The sequence below is a fragment of the Scyliorhinus torazame genome, chromosome 19, assembly GCF_047496885.1.
Source record: "Scyliorhinus torazame isolate Kashiwa2021f chromosome 19, sScyTor2.1, whole genome shotgun sequence".
NCBI classification, from domain to species: domain Eukaryota; kingdom Metazoa; phylum Chordata; class Chondrichthyes; order Carcharhiniformes; family Scyliorhinidae; genus Scyliorhinus; species Scyliorhinus torazame.
In genome coordinates this window covers 81,042,311-81,063,509 of record NC_092725.1, presented here as the reverse complement: position 1 = coordinate 81,063,509, position 21,199 = coordinate 81,042,311, and the positions used below count along the sequence as shown (strand labels likewise).

The following is a 21,199-nucleotide window of genomic DNA, read 5'->3' as shown; positions in this document are numbered from 1 at the left end:
GAGCGTCTTCTGGCCACTGGTGCCCGAGTTGACTCCGGCTGGGAAAATGCATCCCACCCGATGACTGGCCACTCCTCAGACATTGTGGCATTGTCAGGTGCAGCAGCACCTGGCACAGGGGTGGAGGAGCTGCTGCCCTCTTCCACAGTGCCCATAGAACAGCCTACAGAGATGACAGACAGCTCCTCCACCAGCATGAGGTACGTCTGCACCTCCCTGCTCACCATTGATGGATGGGCAGAGGGGGCGGGGGGGCACCAACATAGAAGTATTATTTTCTATTTTGCATATTGTATCACTGTCAAACACTTTGAGCTCAAATGTAATTCAGGCAATCTCCAACTCTACCGTAGTAATATTATTTAACCTTGACGTATACTGCAACTCAGAAAAACCCTCTATCTGCATCAATGTGACATTTATTTTCCCATACTAACCACCCTTGTGATTAATACAGAATTATTTGGAGTGGTAGCCACCAGAAGCCAGATTTTATGATGACTTGAGAAATGAAAAAGTTCCTGCTGACTCCTTGCAGTACTGACTCCTCCTGTGAGTAATTCTGTTTTGTTCCATGTCCAGGTATATTCAGGCAGCAACTTCCCCAAAGGACATAATCATACTGTTAGACATTAGTGGCAGTATGAAAGGCCTCAGAATGACGATAGCCAAACATACCATCAATACCATCCTGGACACATTGGGTGAAAACGATTTTGTCAATATTATTGCTGTAAGTAAAACAGGCAAGAAGATTTCAATGTTTCACAGTTTTAAATTTCGTCTGCCTCTTGTGTGTGTTTGTTGAAAATGATGGGCAGGTCGTGACACGACGATGCCGTTGAATCTCGTTAGAGGCTTTTCGTGAGATTCACGGTGCTTGAGATGTTTCGCGAGATGCAACCGAACCTCGCAAAACTTTGTGATCTGGATCTCGCCCTCAACGTACGGCTCATTTAAATGTCTGCGCTGGGTTCTCCTGGCGCCCAGGAACTAATGGCCTCCCCAGAAAAGCCTCTATAGATGCGGACCAGGCGTAACGGGGGTTCCCCAGGCCATTAAAGATTCCTGGGTGGTCATGGACAGAGCAGGGTGGCCCCAGACTCTCTTTCTGGCACCTGGGCACCTTGCCACTGCCACCCCTGCACTGCCAAGGTGCCTGGTGGTGCTGGCAGGGGTGATGCCAGCATGGCAGTTTCAGGATGCCCATGTGCCACTGCCAATGTTCTGGGCCTGAGGGGGGCCATGCCCATGAAAGGGGGATGAGGAGGAGTATGAAGGGTGGGGGTGAAGGTCTGATATGAAGGGGCCTCATAAAGGTTGGGGGGGTTAAGGGTGGGGGTCCTGAAAGCGGTGGAGGAGAGGGCCTGAAAATGAGGGGCCCTCAGTGACCCCATTGCAGGTTTTCCTCACTTGGGGAGGGTGTGAGGTAATGCAAATGTGTGCAGGGACGGGGGGGTGAGGGGTGGGGGGGGGGCTGACATTGCCCCAGGTTTCGGGAATGCTGACCTGGGAGGCTGCTAGATGCGGTGAAGGCCAGAAGGGATGCCCTGTTCCGCCGAGGGTTCAGGAGGGTTACCTATAGGGCAGCCAGTGGTACCTGGGACGAGGTGGCAGCAGCTGTGAGCACTGGGAGTGTGACCAGGTCGACTGGCTTCCAGTGCAGGAAGAAGGTCATTGACCTACAACGGGCAGCAAGAGTGAGTAGACAGCAACGCCCACACAGTACCAACCCCCCCCCCCCCCCCCCCCCCCCCCCGCCCCCAAGACCTGTCTGCCTCCATGGGACCATCCAACCCCAACTCTCCATGTGACCCCCCAACCCTCCCTCCACCCCCACCCCATTTAAACCTCCCAATCCTCCCTATCACACACCCTCCTCCCACCACTGTGAACCATGCAAGTGGCTAACGATGCCCTCTGTGAGCCTCCTCAGGAAAAGCTCTCCCATAATCTCCGGGAGAGGGCCCAGACTGGCGGAGGGGTGCCAGACATCAGAATCCTCACCACCTTCGAGGAGCGTGCCCTGGAGGTGACCAGTGTGGCCAAGGACAGAGCGGTCACCCACGCGGAGGCTGGTGGATGCCGCAGAGGTGAGGAACCACCGGGCTCCACCAGGGGAATGCTACCATAATAATTGCGGCACAGCTGTTATCTCCACCCTCCACAAGTACAGATACACACACCTCGGTGGGACATGTTAGTGGTCAGGCTTCGGGGGCACAATCTGGTGAGCACCACACTGCTACAGATGTACATCAGGTGGAGGAGAAGGATCCCTCAGGTGAGATAACAGTTGGAGGTCTGCTGGATCCCAGGACCCAGCTGGGTCCCAGCCTGATGCTGAGCCTGTTACCCAGTACTGATGGAGACGTTAGTGAGTGGCTGAGACATTCAGAGGGAGATGTCAGCGACACTCCAGCAAGTCCATAGCCGCTTAGAGGAGTCCCAGAGGATATGGGCGTGTGAGATGTCGCCGGCAATGTGTGGCACCAAGTACAACAATGCTAGGGTGGCGGCCGCAGTGGAGAGCCTGGTGCACGACGTCGGCAACACTAGTAAAGGTATCTAAGGCATCAGGCAGTTGGTGATGGCCATGGATGAAGGTTGTCGTCTTCTTGTACGATGGCCGGTAGGAATGATACGCAATAGAACATCTAGTTCTTGACGAGTTAAAGTAATTTATTATAAAACAGATGTGTTTTATAACTCCTCGAGGTACAGTCACATGGTAGATTTACACTGCCACCTGCTGGTCGGAGATTGTGTACATCATTATATACATGATAACTTATGCATATCATCACAAGGATCTCGACAGAATGTCCGCCTTGCTGGGGAATGTCACCCAGTACCAGGCTGACCTTGATGAGGTTCTGCGGGACATGTGCCGCTCTCAGATGGGAGTGGCTAAGGCACTGCGGAACTTGTCCCAGTTGCAGGTGGGCATTGCCGAGGCACTGCAGAGTGTGTCCCAGTCACTGAGGGCGTCGGCACAATGGTGCGGTCCATGGGGAGCTACTTGGTACAGCTCTAAGGGGCTGGTTTAGCACAGTAGGCTAAATAGTTGGCTTGCAATGCAGAACAATTCCAGCAGCGCGGGTTCAATTCCCGTACCGGCCTCCCCGAACTGGCACCAGAATGTGGCGACTAGGGACTTTTCACAGTAACTTCATTGAAGCCGACTAGTGACAATAAGGATTATTATTATTATGATGATTACTTAGGGCACGATTCTCCAGCCTTGTTATGTTGTCGCTCAAGCAAAATGAGGCCGGTGAATCGCGGGGGAGGCCAAAAACGGGAACAGCGCCAGACGTTAAACAGTTTGCGATGCAACTGGCCTACTCCCGAAGGCAAAATCGGGATCTTGCCATAGCAAGACGAGAAACCAAATTGATCCCGTCATTCAGTGGCCTCCTCAGCAAGTGGTCACACTGCCACCGATCAGTACTCTTTTTTCAAAACATGAAACATGGCGGAAGGGCTTCTGTGGGGAGCCGAGAAGGTCAGTAGCCATCTTTGCTCACAGGCGAAGAGTGTGGTGGCACTGGGCTTGCCGCCAGTGCACGGCGGGGGAGTGGGGGGAAACTCAGCTGTGGGGTGGGGGACCGTCCGCAGGGGTGCGCCACCATGGGAATGGGAAGGAGGCACTGGGGGTGGGGGGGCAACCGGGGAGGTGGTGGGGGGACAAATGCTCGAGGCACCACCATGCCAACCCCAGGATCATGATTACCCGTTCTGCAAATTACCCAAATTGAAATTTGCATAGCCAATGAAAAAGCAATAGTTACAAACATTGACTGAATGCAAAGTATGAAATGAGATAAAGCACATGTGCTATTTGTCTTCTATAGAATGTACCTATTGAAGTACTTGTGTTATTTATTTCAAAATAACTTTGCATTGCCAACGTTGATTCAATCTTATATGTCTGAATAATATTCAGAAGCCATTCAATAGTGAACGGTCACAATGAGAATGTCTATCTAATAGTGAGTTTTATTCTGTATTTCCACCAGTACAGTGATTACGTCCACTATGTTGACCCCTGCTTCGAAGGAACACTGGTACAGGCTGACAGAGACAACCGAGAGGTGAGCAGCAAGGGATTTTCCTAATTCTGTTCAGTGAGTTGTCACTAGTGACAAGATTTTGTGAAATGTTGAGTATCAGTGTTGGACCATTTCATGGAGCAATTGCTAAAATATTATTTGTGGATTAATGGATAGTTGGCAGTGAGTCGCAAATTGTAATCTACTTCAGAACTAGTGGGGCAGAGAAATGTTATGGTGGTTTAGGTGTAGAATATTGGATTAAAACGATAAAAGCTGGGATGTACCAAAGTTTTTGGGTGGTTAACATATGGAATAATGGGTTTTGAAGTGAAATAAAGGTGGGAAATAAAGGTCGAGTTGTTTGATGGCTATCGAGAAGAATATTGTGACCTAATTAATGGTTCCTATAACATTGTATTAGGAGGTTGTGGTGAATGTATTCACCTAATACATGTATGATACTGTAACCTATGACCTATGACCTGGAAGTGGTGATACGAGCTGCTTCCAGGTACTGTACTGTAACCCCAGTATGGCCTCCCCGGGGCCATATATCTGGAAAGTATCTGGAAACCCTGACTCTACTTGCGAGGAACTGCAGCTATCAAGATGTGACGGCGGAGGAACACATGAACTCACAGATCCGGGACACCTACGTGCCGGGAGTGCGCTCGAACTACATCAGGCAGCACCTGCTGGAAAACGGGACCTCCGACCTGCGGGACACGGTAAAGCTAGCTACCCTGCTAGAGGTGGCCTACCAGAACCTCAGTGCGTTCCCCACAGGCCTGGCGGACCCCTCGTGGACACCCTCGTCGCAGCGCCAACTACATCGCAGGCCTGCGCCGTGCATCTGCCAGCCCAGCCCGGGAAACCACAGTGCTACTTCTGCGGCCAGGGCCATCACACCCGGCAGCGTTGCCCAGCCCGCACAGCGACGTGCAGCGACTGCGGGAAAAAGGGGCACTTCGCTAGAGTCTGTCTGGGCCAACCTAAGGCTCAGAAATCAAAAATGCACCAGGCCCGACCTATGGACTCGCAGCCCCACAGACCCCACAATGTGGCTGCATGCCTGCCCGGAACACCCCCGTCAGATGCGTCATCAGCATCGTGCAATTCGTGGGGGCCGCCATCTTGGTCGCCGGCCCCAATACCGACCGACACGTGCGACTCATGGGGGCCGCCATCTTGGCCGCCGGCTCCGGCACCGACCAAAACGTGCGACCGATGGGGGCGGCCATCTTGGTCGCCATCTTCGCCCCAGCCTGACACGTGCGACTCATGGGGGCCGCCACCTTGTGATTCCACTGACCTCACAGGCTACATGCAGCTGGGCGCAGTCACTCTCGACCAGTCGCTGCCGAAACAGCTGAAGAACTCCATGATGGTCGTCCGGATCAACGGGCACGAGACCCCCTGTCTTTTCGACTCCGGGAGCACGGAGAGCTTTGTCCACCCCGACACGGTAAGGCGCTGCTCCCTCCACACCTACCCAGCCCCCCAAACAATCTCCCTTCCCTCCGGGTCCCATTTGGTTCAGATCCGGGGGTACTGTATCGCCAATCTCGCGATGCAGGGCGCAGAGTATGCTCGTTTTAAGCTCTACGTCCTCCCCCACCTCTGCGCCCCCCTACTGCTCGAATTGAATTTTCAGTGTAATCACCGAAGCCTGACCCTACAGTTCGGCGGACCCTTGCCCCGCCCCCCCCTCACAGTATGCAGCCTCGCGACCCTCAAGGTCTCCCCCTTCACTCTTTGCGAATCTCACTCTTGACTGTAAGCCCATTGCCACCAGGAGCAGGCGGTACAGTTCACTAGACATGGCGTTTATCAAGTTGGAGGTCCAGCGACTGTTGAGTGAAGGGATCATCGAGGCCAGCAACAACCCCTGGTGAAAAGTGGTGGTCGTCCGGACCGGGGAAAAGAATCGGATGGTTGTGGACTACAGCCAGACAATTAACCGGTTCACGCAACTGGATGCGTACCCCCTCCCCCGCATAGCGGAGATGGTCAACCAGATCGTGCAGTACCGTGTGTTCTCAATGGTCGATCTGAAGTTGGCCTACCACCAGCTCCCAATCAACCCGGAAGAGCGCCACTACACTGCCTTTGAAGCAGCCGGCCGACTCTTCCACTTCCTCAGAGTCCCCTTCGGCGTCACTAACGGGGTCTCGGTCTTTTAGAGAACGATGGACCGAATGGTGGACCAGTACGGTTTGCGGGCTGTATACCCGTACTTGGACAATGTGACCATCTGCGGCCATGATCAGCAGGACCATGACGCCAACCGTCAGAGGTTCCTCCAGGCCGCCCAGTCTCTCAATCTTGCATACAACAAAGAAAAGTGCGTCTTCCATACTACCCGACTAGTCATCCTTGGCTACGTCGTGGAGAACGGAGTCCTAGGGCCCGACCCCGACCGTATGCGCCCCCTCACAGAACTCCCCCCTCACAACAGCCTCAAGGCCCTAAAACGATGCCTGGGGCTGTTCTCATACTACGCCAAGTGGGTCCCCAACTATGCGGACAAAGCCCGCCCACTTATTCAAAACACCAGTTTTCCCCTGACGGATGAGGCCCGCTCTGCCTTCAGCCGCATCAAGGCCGACATCACCAAGGCTGCAATGCATGCAGTGGACGAGTCCATCCCCTTTCAGGTGGAGAGAGATGCGTCAGACGTCGCACTGGCCGCCACACTCAACCAGGCGGGCAGGCCAGTAGCATTCTTCTCTAGGACCCCCCACACTTCCAAAATTCGACACCCCTCGGTCGAGAAGGAAGCACAAGCCATAGTGGAAGCCGTGTGGCACTGGAGGCACTACCTAGCCGGTAGGAGGTTCACCCTCGTCACCGACCAACGGTCGGTCGCCTTCATGTTCGACAATGCACGATGGGGAAAAATAAAAAATGACAAAATCTTGAGGTGGAAAATCGAACTCTCCACCTGCAATTACGATATTAAGTATCGCCCTGGGAAGCTCAATGAGCCCCCAGATGCCCTGTCCTGTGGCACATGCGCCAGTGCGCAAGATGATCGACTTCGGGCTATCCACAATGACCTCTGCCATCCAGGGGTCACCCGGCTTACCCACTTCATTAAGGCCCGCAATCTGCCCTTCTCCACCGAAGAGGTCAAGGCAATGACCAGGGACTGCCAAGTCTGCGCGGAGTGCAAACCGCACTTCTACCGGCCAGACGAAGCCGCCTGGTAAAGGCCTCCCGGCCCTTCGAGCACCTAAGCATTGACTTCAAAGGGCCCCTCCCCTCCACCAACCGTAATATATACTTTCTCACCGTCATCAACGAGTACTCCCGCTTCCCCTTCGCTGTCCCCTGCCCCGACATGAACTCGGCCACTGTAATAAAGACACTGCACAGCATCTTCACACTGTTCGGTTTCCATGCCTATGTCCACAGTGACTGGGCACATCGTTCATGAGCGATGAGCTACGTCAGTACCTGCTCAGCAAAGGCATCGCCTTGAGCAAGACTACGAGCTATAACCCGCAGGGAAACGGGCAGGTGGAGAGGGAGAACGCGACGGTATGGAAGGCCGTTCCTCTGGCCCTCAAGTCTGGAAGTTTCCCATTCCCCTGCTGGCAGCAGGTCCTCCCTGATGCCCTCCACTCCATCAGATCACTCCTCTGCACAGCCACGAAGGAGACCCCTCACGATTGTTTGTTTATCTTCCCCAGGAAGTCCATCTCCGGGGTCTTGCTTCCATCCTGGCTGACAACTCCGGGATCAGTCCTTCTCTGGAGGCACATGAGGGGCCATAAGACCGACCTGCTGGTCGAGAGGGTCCAGCTGCTCCACGCCAACCCCCAGTACGCCTGCATCACGCACCAGGACGGACGGCAAGATACGGTCTCCCTACGGGACCTGGCGCCAGCTGGTTCCCCTGCCAATGCGCCCTCCTCCCCACTGCCCGCCGCCACCCCCAGCTTCCCGTACGCTCCCCTGGGTCTTCTGTATTGTCCAATGCCGGTACTGCTGCCACCCATCACCCCCCTGCCTACCCCCACACCTCGACCATCTCCGACACGCCGGACTGAGGCTCAAGCTCCAGATACAATGCCCCTGGAGTCACCATCTGGAACAACCATGCCCGCCGCACCGCCAGAGCTGAGGAGGTCGAAGAGAACGATCCAGCCTCCAGATAGACTGAATATGTAATGACCCCACGTCACCTCCGCTGGACTTGATTTTTTTAACAGGGGGTGAATGTGGTGAATGTATTCACCGAATGCATGTATGATACTGTAACCTATGACCTATGACCTGGAAGTGGTGATACGAGTTGCTTCCAGGTACTGTACTGTAACCCCGGTGGGCTCCGCCTCTGGCTCCGCCCTCACCGGGGCCATATATAGACCGGCCGCCTGTGGGCGGCATTCATCTGTACAACCGACTCTGGCTAGGCAAGTTCATGATTAATAAAGCCTAATGTTCACTCGCTCTCTCTGCCTCTCGGTGAATTGAAGGTATATCAGAGGTCTTGTGGGTATCTCTGAGCCAGAAGCTGTGGGTTCTCGTCCCACCCCGGGACTTGAGGGCCAAGGAAGGTTCACCCATAACTCAACCAAACAGGTTGAGTATCAATCTGCAAAATCCTTCCAATGCACACTAATGGCAGGTTGTAAGAATGGGAAGGTCAGCCATGCTTGGTGTGGCGTATCAACCCTCAAGCTACAAGCCTCTGGCAATAGCTAGTGACCTGTTCTGGGGAAAACCTCACTGTGGAATCAGATGAAAGTCTGCCTTGCGCTCCACTAGAAACAGGAAGAGAAGCAACAACAATAACATTGTACTTTAATATTGTGCATATTGTCTTAAGTTCCATAGATGGAAGATAATTTATAGCCACCATATAAATCAAGGATGAGATCACAACCATGAAATCACTCTTTGAATTTAATACATACAGAACATCTTAATTTGCTTGGGATTTTATTCCTGTTTTCGAGTAGCTTTTGTGCTGCCAGTGTCTGCTGGTGGTCCAGATGGCTTCTGCCTATGTGCCCAATGTCAGTGACAGCTGATGTATTCACACAGAAGAATTTGCATTATGCCAGGTTTATTGAGAAATAATTTGCAGTTAGTTATCAGGAATTCTATACTTAACAAATTTCTATTGAGAATTATTTGCAATTATTTGTTTACATCTCTTCAGAAAAATGTTTACGTTATTTTAACTTATATGATTCTCTTCTAATTTATTCTGCAACCTGTGCAAAAATGTATCTTTCCTCCTCTTAATTTTCTCATTGATCCCGATATAATTATTTAACGTCAGCTGGATTAAATTCCACCTCAACAAGTCATTCTGTATTCTTTATAAATAAATGAATACAATGAAAAAGAGCAAAACGGTTACTGAATAATGGGAGGCTTTCAAAGAATAAATTGTTTGGGCCGAATAGATACATTCTCATGAGGGGCAGAAGAAGGACATCCAACTCTAAAACCCACCGAATTGCTAAATGTATATAACATATAAAGATAAAATGAGACAGAAAACTGAGGCTAAGGACTTATGCAAGGTTCACAATAACCTAATGTAGAAAGTACAGAGGAGGTTTGTAGAATACAAAAACAAGGGAGTTAATAAAAAGAACAATAAAACAAATGTTAGCCTGGAGTATTTGTTCAATTCTGAGCAGGGTGTCAGTCTTAGAAAGCGTGCATAAGAGATTTGCCGGGATGGTACCGGTGATGATTTACTTCAGTTATGTGGAGAGACTGGAAAAGCTGGTTATGTTCTCCTCAAGGCAGAGAAGGTTAAGAGGAGATTTGATAGAGCTGTTCAAAATCAGAAGCAAAATGAAGAAACATTTTCTTCCATAGCAAGTTGTGATCTGGAATGCACTGCCTGAAAGGGTGGTGGAAGCAGATTCATTAGTAACATTTAGAAGAGAATTGGACAAATACCTGAGGGGAAATAAATTACAGGGATATTCTGAGAGAGCAGGGTAGTGAGACTAATTAGATAGTTCGACCAAATAATCGATGCTGGCACAATGGACCTAATGTTATCTTTGTGTCTGTATCATTCTATAATTCTGTCTCAATGGATAAGCTAAATATCACCTCAACCAATAGCTATAATCCACCCTGATGTATCTTGTTGTTTCTCTGTAAGATTCGCTAATGAACTACACTTCTCTCTACTCAGGCCTAAGTGTATATCAGACATAAGTGCACTGGAAAGGGTGCAGAGGAGGTTTATCAGGATGTTGCCTGGGCTAGAATGTTAGCAATGAAGAGAGATTGGATAGATTGGGGTTGTTTTCCTTGGAGCAGAGGAGACTGAGGGGGGATACGTATGAGATGTATAAAATTATGAGGGGCATAGATAGAGAGTAGACAGGAAGAAACGTTTCCCCTTGGTGGAGGGATCAATGACCAGGAGACATAGGTTTAAGGTATAGGGCAGGAGGTTTAGAGGGGATTTGAGGGAAAACCTTTTCACCCAGAGGGTAGTGGGAGTATGGAACTCGCTGCCTGAAAGGGTGGTGGAGGCAGAGACCACCATAACATTTAAGAATATTAAGATGTGCACTTGCGATGCCAAGGCATATAAGGCTATGGGCAAGTGCTGGAAAGTGAGATTTGAATATTTAGGTGGTTGTTTTTGACCGACAGAGACGCAATGGGCTGAAGGGTCTTTTCTGTGCTGTGTAGACCTCTATGCATAGACACTCCAGTGAAGTACAAAGGAAGGTACTGCATTGTTAGAATGGCTATTTTTTAGGCAAAACATTATACTATCATCCCAACTGCTTACTTGTTCAGTTGGTTGATGGATGTTTCAAGACTCTCGGGGCAGAATTTTATTGCCTCCCTTGCAGCATGTTTGGTGGCTGCGAGGGCATTTAATCTTACAGGAGGGCCATTCCTGCCCCACCTGAATTAAAGCTGTGACTGAAGGCCCAGGAATGATCTTCACTGCCTGCTTCACCCAATTGGGAAATTAATGTTCACTTTAGGATCTGTTTTGACATTTCGGTGTGAAAGGTTGGACCCCTAAATTGAACACCTGTCTTCATTTTACGGCCGTTGAATGGGGGATTTCTGCCTGTAAACTGGTCCAATATCGCACCAAACTTTATAACACTGAAATCCCACATTCTAACACACTTTAGTTCAGCATATTCTCAGAAGCTCACTGATCTTTGCAGATCATAGATCATAGAATCCCTACAGAAGGCATTTGGTCCATCAAGTCTGCATCGACCCTTCGAATGAGGGCCAGTGCCCTCTATCTCCTTAACCCCATAACATACCCTGCTCAACCCTGGACACTAAGGGGCAATTTAGCATGGCTAATTCACCGAACCTGACATCTTTGGACTGTGGGAGGAAACTGGAGCACCTGGAGGAAACCCACACAGACATGGGGAGAGCATAAAAACTTCACACAGACAGTGACCCAAGACTGGAATCGAACCTGGGTCCCTGACGCTGTGAGGCAGCAGTGCTAACCACTGTGCCACCATGTCGCCCTACCCCCATAATGTTCCCAGAACATAAACACTCCCTTCTTAGTGCTCCTAGGCCCTGGGACTGCCCTCAGAATGTTGATATATCCTAAACTCCTTCTTTATAATTCTGCCAGATATCAGGAGCTTAATGATGGTAAATAAGGATTGTTATGATCTCCATAGAGATCAATAACTTTTAAAAAGAGGTGAATTTCCAAAATGGAAATAACCAACGGATAAGATTTCAAGTTTTAAGATTTATAATGTAACAAACTAAAATCAACATAAATCAAACATTACTTAACAGATAATGCAATCAAGATATGTCTTACAACTCCGTTAGCTGTGCACTGCACTTCTGGCAGATGAAAGCATTACAGGATTAAGTCCATTGTTACTCCTTGCTCACCAATGAGCTCAATTCTCCCTGCTGCGTTAGGTTGCAACTTCTAGTATCCTTTGAAAGTTGTTCCACTCAGCCTAAGTCTCCCAGATCTGACTTATACCAGCAAGGCCCCCTCAGTGATTCCTTGTTCCTAAAGTCTCCAGCTGTCCAGCTTGCTCGGTTCCCTTCCTTGCGAACAGAAAACAAATTCTTACAAACATGCTGTTTCTCTGCAACAGTATCTGCCTTTCCTTTCTCTGTCTGTGTCTCACAGAAGCAGCTCTCCCTTTACTTTGAGGTATTGTGGAAAGGTGCGAAAACTATTGCTTGAAGCATAGAATTTACAGTGCAGAAGGAGGCCATTCGGCCCATCGAGTCTGCACCGGCCCTTGGAAAGAGCCCCCTACTTAAGCCCACACCTCCACCCTATATTCAGTAACCCCACCTAACCTTTTTGGACACAAAGGGGCAATTTAGCACAGCTCATCCACCTAACCTGCACATCTTTGGACTGTGGTAGGAAACTGGAGCACCATGAGAAAACTCATGCAGACACAGGGAAAAAGTGCAAACTCCACACAGACAGTCACCTGAGGCCGGAATTGAACCCGGGTCCCTGGAGCTATGAGGCAGCAGTGTTAACCACTATGCCACTGTGCCGGCTGATTTCAATAGGTTTTTGTTTGAGTTTCACCCCCCCTCCAAGGCAAGCAGACCACATAGACCTGATTCCAAGCAGAGGTGTTTCGTATGACCTCGCCATCACCCTTTTCAGAACATTCTATTTCATCTTAAGACGATTGGAAAGACAAATATTTGTACATTGTGGTTGATAAAGCTATTGGCAAATTGCTGACACCCATGAAAGTGGCACCATGGGAGATTTGTGATGTTGTGCATAGCTCAGTAACTCATCAGCTATACTTGCTAAGCTGTTAGGGGACGAGTATAGAACATTTTATTGATGTTTTTCATTAGTTACCATGGTTGCACAGAACATTTGTATTTTCTCTTGTTTTATTTTCCTCTTCAGCATTTCAAGCAGCTGGTCGATAAGCTTAATGCCAAAGGAACAGGAGTTGTAAGTAAGGCACTAATCGAGGCCTTCATAATCTTGAACAAGGTTTGCATATTTTTAGCATTCTTATCAAAAATTAACTGGGATTAATGGGGAAGTGTGTTCTGTTGCACTGCTGCATAATGAGTGCCAGAAAGCTTTAAGCTTTGATATATACTGATGTTGGGAATAATCAGTGATGGCACAAACAATGAAAGCGGACGTTCAATAGGCTGAATGGCTTTCTCATATACCCTATTTCCTGATGCTTCCCATGGTTATTATGTTTTATATTTTAAAAGCATTGCTGACCTAATTTCTAATATATCTGGGGGAATTCTGCACAAAAGGCCAATAATGATGCTTCTTTGTATGGTCACACAGGCACAATTGCAACAGACGAGGAAAATCAAGAGTTTAAGACTATTGCTTGTTCTCATATTATACACATTTAAATCAGCATGAGGGGTATGTTCAGGAAATTATGGACCTTTGTGCCATTGCATGCAAAGTCTGGAGCAAAGGCCAGGCGCACCAACACAGAGTTCATCTTAACTCGTAATATCTGATTACAATCTGACTACATCAGATTAGAATCTGACTACACTTTATTTCATTGTATGTTCTGTGCTTTTGCTACATTTTAAAAATTTCTTTGAATGTTTTGAACTTACATTTACTTCTGTTTAATTTGGATTGAGAAGCCATTTCTTTGGGAACTTCACTTCCCGACTCTATAATATCCATTCATCCAGGCAATTTGACCCAAAAGTCCATTCAGTCTTCTCAAAATGGAGGATCTGAAGGAAATGTTCAGCAGAAACTGAGGGAGGGGCCTCAAATTGAATAAGGGACACCAGAAGTAGCTTTGAGCAGCAACATATTCACACGCATCCACTAAATATAAAAAATCAAAACCTCATGCAGAAATGCTTGTAGCTTGCACTTCCCGTGGTTTGATGGTGACACATACTATAATGGATCCCCACTACCCGGCGCTACCATGCACAATGTAGCATATTGCTATGACCAGGTTAACAGGGCTAAATGACTTCTCTCTTTGTCCCACTCCTGAGTTGGTTATAACAGAGTTTAAATTTAAAAGGGAGGTGATATAGCCAACTTAATTTATATATATTTAATTATGTGTAGCTCGGTGCAAGAAATAAGCCAGCTTATATCCCTTCAGTTGACAAGTAAAGAGTTTTATTGCTAAAACTTGCTCAGTTAAAGAAGCAAACATTAGTGACAAAAGTTAGAAATGTATGAATATGCCCAAGTACCCATGAATGCAAAAACAACAAGCACATAATCCCACTGCATGCAAAGAAGTAAAACTCAGCTGAGTATAAAATGCAAAGAAATTTGACCAGTAAGAAGTAGAGTCAGGGAAGAAAATCACTGGTTATCGAGAGGTTTATTCACAGCTGAAGGTTCCCAGTACACAGTAGCAGCTGCTTGTTGGAGTTTCTCACTGGAGGTGATGAACGTTTGGTTTGCAGCAAATAGGTCTTCTGGTGGGTTTTTCAAATCACCAACTCCGCTTTGATGAGAGAGGTCTCAAAAGAAAGAGAGTTGGGGGAAGGTTGTTTCCCCTGTGGCAGTCTCGCTCTGACTCTACAAAAATCGAGTGGGCACAATCGAATTGTCTCATTGCACCCGACTCGGTGACGCGACAAGGTTGTTAAATCTCGGGAGAGGCCGCGTTCAGAACGCCCTGCGAGACCTAACGAGTTCTCGCGAGACGTCGCGATCTGGATCTCTGTAAATGTAAATTGCTTATTGTCACAAGTAGGCTTCAAATGAAGTTACTATGAAAAGCCCCTAGTCACCACATTCCGGCACCTATTCGGGGAGGCTTTTACGGGAATTGAACCGTGCTGCTGGCCTGCCTCGGTCTGCTTTCAAAGCCAGCGATTTAGCCCAGTGTGCTAAACCAGCCAAAATCCAGATTAACATATTTAAGTGAACCAGTATGTGTGATGAACGGTTACTCTATTACTGTACCCTTATCATCATGTAAGGTGAAGTCCCCTTTAAGAGTCCCCTTGGAACCCTGGGGGACTCCACCTCCGCCCACCTGGGAGCCGTATATAAGGGGCCGCCTTGTGGGCGGCACCCAGTAAGCACCCGTCTTGGCACCAGGCTAGTTCTTAGCTTATTAAAGCCTTCTTTACCGTTTACTCTCTAAGTGTCCTTATTGAGGGTACAACAATTTAACGAGCTAAACTACATCAGGATGGACGCAGGCCGAAACCCAGAGAAGCTCAATCTGGAAGCATGGACACCGGAGGCAAAGGAAATGTTAAAATACTGGCTCTGATGCTTTGAGGCCTACCTGGACTCCTCAGAGACTCCCATCCTAGGGCCACGCAAGCTGTACCTACTCCACACCGGGGTGAGTCACAGAATCTCCGCCACGCTCAAAAAGGTAACTACCTACGAAGAGGTGGTCGAGTTACTACGCAAGCTGTTTGTCAAACCCATCAACGAGGTACATGCCCGGCATCTGCTCCCTACCTGCCGGCAGCGCTCTGGGGAATCGCTAGACGAATTTGGAGAAAAACTCACCGTGCTCGCCAGGACTGTGACCATCAGAATGTGACAGGGGTATTCCATATGAACCTGCACATCAGAGACGCTTTCGTGACCGGCATCCGCTCGACCTACATCCGGCAGCGGCTACTCGAAAACGGGGCAAAAGAACTCCGGGACACGATAATGCTCGCCTCCTCGCTGGAAGTGGCCCGACATAATTTGGGCACGTTCTCCGCGAACCCTGCAAGCCCCCCTTGGACTTCCCCAGACTCGGCCACGTTACGGGCCAGCGCTGCGCGGCGACCCGCCCAGTCCGGGGGCACACCGTGCTACTTCTGTGGGCAGGTCCAGCATCCACGCACATGCTGCCCAGCCCGCTCTGCCATCTGCAGCGACTGTGGGAAAAAGGGACATTTTGCGAGGGTCTGCCTGGCCAGGCCCAAGGGCCAGAAACACAAAGAACAGCAGGCCCGAAAATCAGGCTCACAGGCCATGCAGGCCTCGCAATGCGGCTGCGCATCGACCTGACACGCCCCCTTCTGACACGTCATCCGCCGCGTGCAAATCATGGGGGCGGCCATCTTGTCGGCGGCCATCTTCTCAACCCGACACTTGTGACCGACGGCGGTGGCCATTTTACGAATCCGACTTGGCTGAGGACTCGGACTACCCACAACTGGGAGCAATTACCCTCGACCAAAGGCGGCCAAAACATCTGCAGAACTCGATGATCAAGGTCCAGGCCAATGGGCGCGACACTCCATGCCTTTTCGACTCCGGGAGCACGGAGAGCTTTATTCATCCTGAGACGGTAAGGCACTGCTCCTTGCGCACCCATCCTGCATCCCAAACCAAGGCCCTCGCATCCGGGTTCCACTCGGTACAAATCAAGGGATACTGTATCGCGGATCTCTCGATCCGGGGCTCCGAATACACCTGTTTCAAACTATATATCCTCCCTCACCTCTGGGGCCCCCTGCTGCTCGGACTGGATTTCCAGTGCGGCCAACGAAGCCTGACACTGAAGTTCAGCGGACCTTACGGTATGCAGCCTTGCGACACTGAAAGTCGCACCCCCCTCTCTATTCGCGAACCTCACTCCCGACTGTAAGCCCGTCGCCACCAGGAGCCGGCAGTACAGTGCCCAAGACATGACTTTCATCAAGTCAGAGGTTCAGCGTTTACTGGGAGAGGGGGTCATCGAGGCTAGCAACAGCCCCTGGAGAGCACAAGTGGTGGTAGTCTGGTCCGGGGAAAAGAAACAAATGGTCGTGGATTATAGCCATACCATAAACTGCTTCACGCAACTCGATGCGTACCCCCTTCCTCGCATAGCAGAAATGGTAAATCGGGTCGCCCAATATCGGGTATTTTCCACGGTCGATCTCAAATCCGCCTACCACCAGCTCCCCATCCGACTGAGTGACCGCCCCTATCCTGCCTTCGAAGTAGCCGGCTGGCTCTTCCACTGCCTCAGGGTCCCCTCCGGCGTCACAAATGGGGTCTCCATCTTCCAAAGGGCGATGGACCAAATGATGGACCAGTACGGTTTGCGGGCTACATAACCGTACTTGGACAATGTCACCATCTGCGGCCATGACCAGCAGGATCATGACGTGAACCTCGAAAAGTTCCTTCAGACCGCCCGAGCCCTTAACCTGACCTATAACGAGGAAAAATGCGTTTTCCACACAACCCGTCTAGCTGTCCTTGGCTATGTCGTGGAAAACAGGATCCTAGCTCCCGAACCCGACTGCATGCAACCTCTAAAGGAACTTTCCCTCCCTCGCAGCCTCAAGACCCTCAAACGGTGCTTGGGGCTCTTCTCCTATTACGCCCAGTGGGTCCCCAAATATGCGGACAAAGCCTGCCCACTCATAAAGACCACGATATTTCCCCTGTCGGCTGAGGCTCCATCGGCCTTCAACCCCATCAAGGCCAACATCATCGAGGCCACTATGCACGCAGTGGACAAAACTATCCCCTTCCAGGTGGAGAGCGATGCGTCAGACATCGCCCTGGCTGCTACCCTCAACCAGGCAGGCAGACCAATAGTGTTCTTCTCCCGGACTCTCACCACCTCCGTGATTCGGCACTCTGCAGTAAAGAAGGAGGCACAAGCCATTGTGGAGGCTGTGCGGCACTGGAGGCACTACCTAGCCGGTAGGAGGTTCACCCTCGTCACCGACCAACGGTCGGTAGCCTCTATGCTCGATAAGGCACAATGGGGCAAAATAAAAAACGATAAAATTTTGAGGTGGAGGATCAAACTCTCCACCTACACGTATAATATCAAATATCGTCCAGCAGAGCTCAACGAGCCCCCAGATGCCCTGTCCCGCGGCACGTGCGCCAACGCGCAGAAGGACCGCCTGCAAGCCATCCACAATGACCTCTGTCACCCGGGGGTTACCCGGCTCGTCCACTTTATCAAGTCCCGCAACCTACCTTACTCAACCAAGAAGGTCAAGGCCATTACCAGGGCCTGCCAGATCTACGCAGAGTCAAACCGCACTTCTACCGGCCAGACAAGGCTCGGCTCATGAAGGCCTCGGGGCACTTTGAGCGACTAAGCGTGGACTTCAAGGGCCCCCTCCCGTCCACCAACCACAATGCCTATTTCCTCACCGTTATCGACGAGTTCTCCCGCTTCCCATTCGCCATCCCCTGCCCTGACATGGCCTCAGCCACCGTGATAAAGGCACTGCACAGCATCTTCACCCTGTTTGGTTTCCCCGCTTATATCCACAGCGACCGGGGTACATCATTCATGAGTGATGAACTGCGTCAGTATCTGCTCAGCAAAGGCATCGCCTCAAGCAGAACGACCAGTTATAACCCGCGGGGAAACGGGCAGGTGGAGAGGGAGAACGCAACAGTTTGGAAGGCTGTCCTTCTGGCCCTACGGTCGAGAGGTCTCCCAACCACCCGCTGGCAGGAGGTCCTACCCGACGCCCTACACTCCATTAGGTTGCTCCTCTGCACGGCCACGAATGAGACCCCTCACAACCGCTTGTTTGTCTTCCCCAGGAAGTCCACCTCCGGGGTCTCGCTTCCACCTTGGCTGACGGCTCCGGGACCTGTTGTCCTCCGGAGGCACACGAGGAGCCATAAAACAGATCCCCTGGTCGAGAGGGTCCGATTACTACACACGAACCCCAGTTACGCCTACGTCGAGTACCCCGATGGCAGGCAAGATACGGTTTCTCTCCGGGGTCTGGCACTCGCAGGCTCCCCCACTACAGACGCCCCTTCCCTCACAGCTCCCCTGCGGGACCCGGCACCCACGACAACTCCCCCCCCACCCCCCCCCGGTCCCACTCCCCATCGGTGGACACCGACCATGCGGGCCCCCTAGCGCCCCCCTTTCTACACACCCCGCTGGCGCCGGCATCGCTACCCCCAGCCCCAGCTATTTCCCCTACACCCCGATCCCCTACCCCGACCCGGACCAAGGCTCCGACCACCGTGCTCCCGGACGTACCCTCAACTAAGACGTCCGTGTCCGTCACACCACAGCCGAGCTAAGGAGGTCGATGAGGACGATCAGGCCGCCGAAACGAATGGACTTATGATAGCACTTCAACCCCGCCGGACTTTTTTTTTAAAACAGTGGTGAACGTGATGAACGGTTACTGTATTATTGTACCCTTATCATCATGTAAGGTGACGTCCCCTTTAAGACCGGGCTTGGAGCCCTGAGGGACTCCGCCTCCGACTCCGCCCACCTGGGAACCGTACATAAGGGGCCGCCTTCTGGGCGGCACCCAGTAAGCACCCGTCTCGGCACCAAGCTAGTTCTTAGCTTATTAAAGCCTTCTTTACCGTTTATTCTCTAAGCGTCGTTATTGAGGGTACAACATTTTTGCTCATTTAAATATGTCGGCGCCTGATTCTCCCGAGGTCCGAGAAGGAAAGTCGGCACATGGGAGATCTCGTCATGGTGCCGTTTAGCACTGGTCCACACAAACGGGGGGACTCCCAGGCCATCAGAGGCACCTGGGTGGTCGGGCTCTGGGCAGGGTAATACCCTTGCACTTCCACTGCCAGGATGCCCTGGTGGCACTTCTAGGCTGGCAGTGCAAAGGTGCCAGGGTGCAAGGTAGCCTGTGCCAGGAATCAGGCCCGGGGTACCCTGCTTTAAGATATGGGGTGAGAGGGGGCTTGTGGACCCCCCAAGAGGTATGTTAGGGCCTTGGGGGGATCTGGAGGCCATGGTGGGGTGTCCGAAGGGGGTTGAGTGATCGGCCGGCATTTAAAAATGTGGCCTAGGCGGGGCGTTCCTGAATGAGGCCAGAAAAAACAACAAGAATCCCGTTTGATACTGCCGTTCTTGGTGCTGTAGACATCAAGAAAGACCCCGCTATACATGCCCAAAACAGGATTCTGTTTTCTGCGTGTTAGGTCGCACCCAGTATCTTTTCACCCAAAAGCTGGGTCACGTAATCTCACTGTGAACGTTCCATAGACTCGATCTCTTCATAAAAGCACCTTTTGTCTTTCACAAATGCTACATAGAAGCTGCTTTAAGCCAGTGTTTTTCAAATTATTCTTTCACAAATGTGGGTAGCACTGGCTAGGCCAGCATTTGTTGACCATTTCCTTTGAGAAGGTGGTGAGTTGCCTACTTGAACTTCTGCAGTCCACGTGGTGTAGGTACATCCACAATGCTGTTGGGAAGGGAGTTCCTGGATTTTGACCCAGCAACAGTGAAGAAGCCTTTGAGCTGTACTTTGTTTTGGAAAAGTATTATTTTCAAAAACATTTAATACGCATATATATCCAGCCGGTGACAATATAAATTAATATTTTATAAAACGCATCCTCATAACAATACACTCAAACATTAATGAAATGAAAATCGCTTATTGTCACAAGTAGGCGCCAAATGAAGTTACTGTGAAAAGCCCCTAGTCGCCACATTCCAGCGCCTGTTCGGGGAGGCTGGTACGGGAATGAATACCCTTCAAAGGAAATATAAACACAATTATCCTTTGTAGCCAGATCCACTTGATTGTTTTGTTATTGTGTTTTGTCACACTCTTTAACGCAGGGCTGAACTGTTTCCACAAAAGTGGGAAACTGGAGATGACGGTCAGGAACCTGTCTCCAGGGCGAAACTGATGAAAGTTAAGATTTTCTCGGGTGAGCCCTGGCTTCCTGTTCACTTAGAACCTCTGGGCACAGGAATGGAGCTGGATGAGATGATGTGTGGGACTGATTTAGGCCCCCCAAGGAGGCTTCTGTTTATCGAAAAGGAGAAATCTGCAGATTGTGCCAAAGCATTTCACAGCATCAGAAATGTTACAGGAGAACCAAAGGCCGGCACCCAGGACAGGGCTGAACCTCACTTTATCAATGTCAACATGGATCTAATGTTGAAGGCCATAAGGGAGAGGAAGGAGGACATCTTCCATGAGGGTGACTCGAGTAGGTCACCTCAAGGGGCAGCAGGGGTACTGTTTGCCTCACTCCATCTACCACAACCGCTAAATGCTCCTCGTCATTAGCTTCTGGCCATGCTCCTTTCCAAATGAACTCTCTTCTCCAGAGTCTCAACATCCATAAGATCCACACCTCTCTGGAGAGCCATATTAGGGAGAGTGCAATAGACCACCACAATCACAGAGACTTTTGCAGGAGGTTATCAGACAGTGACACCCATCTGGCCCAGGCA

At 50.5% G+C, this 21,199-nt stretch overlaps 1 protein-coding gene across 6 annotated transcripts in view; it reads left to right on the top strand.

Moving 5' to 3' along the window:
* The window catches only part of LOC140396252 (voltage-dependent calcium channel subunit alpha-2/delta-4-like), an 820,155-nt gene that overhangs the window by 227,022 nt on the left and 571,934 nt on the right, over nt 1-21,199 (top strand). For all 6 annotated transcript variants that reach the window (XM_072484603.1, XM_072484602.1, XM_072484604.1 and 3 more), the window contains 3 exons: nt 583-733; nt 4,023-4,097; nt 12,961-13,050. In XM_072484603.1, coding sequence (XP_072340704.1) covers nt 583-733; nt 4,023-4,097; nt 12,961-13,050 — 316 coding nt within the window. The remainder of the gene's footprint in view (nt 1-582; nt 734-4,022; nt 4,098-12,960; nt 13,051-21,199) is intronic.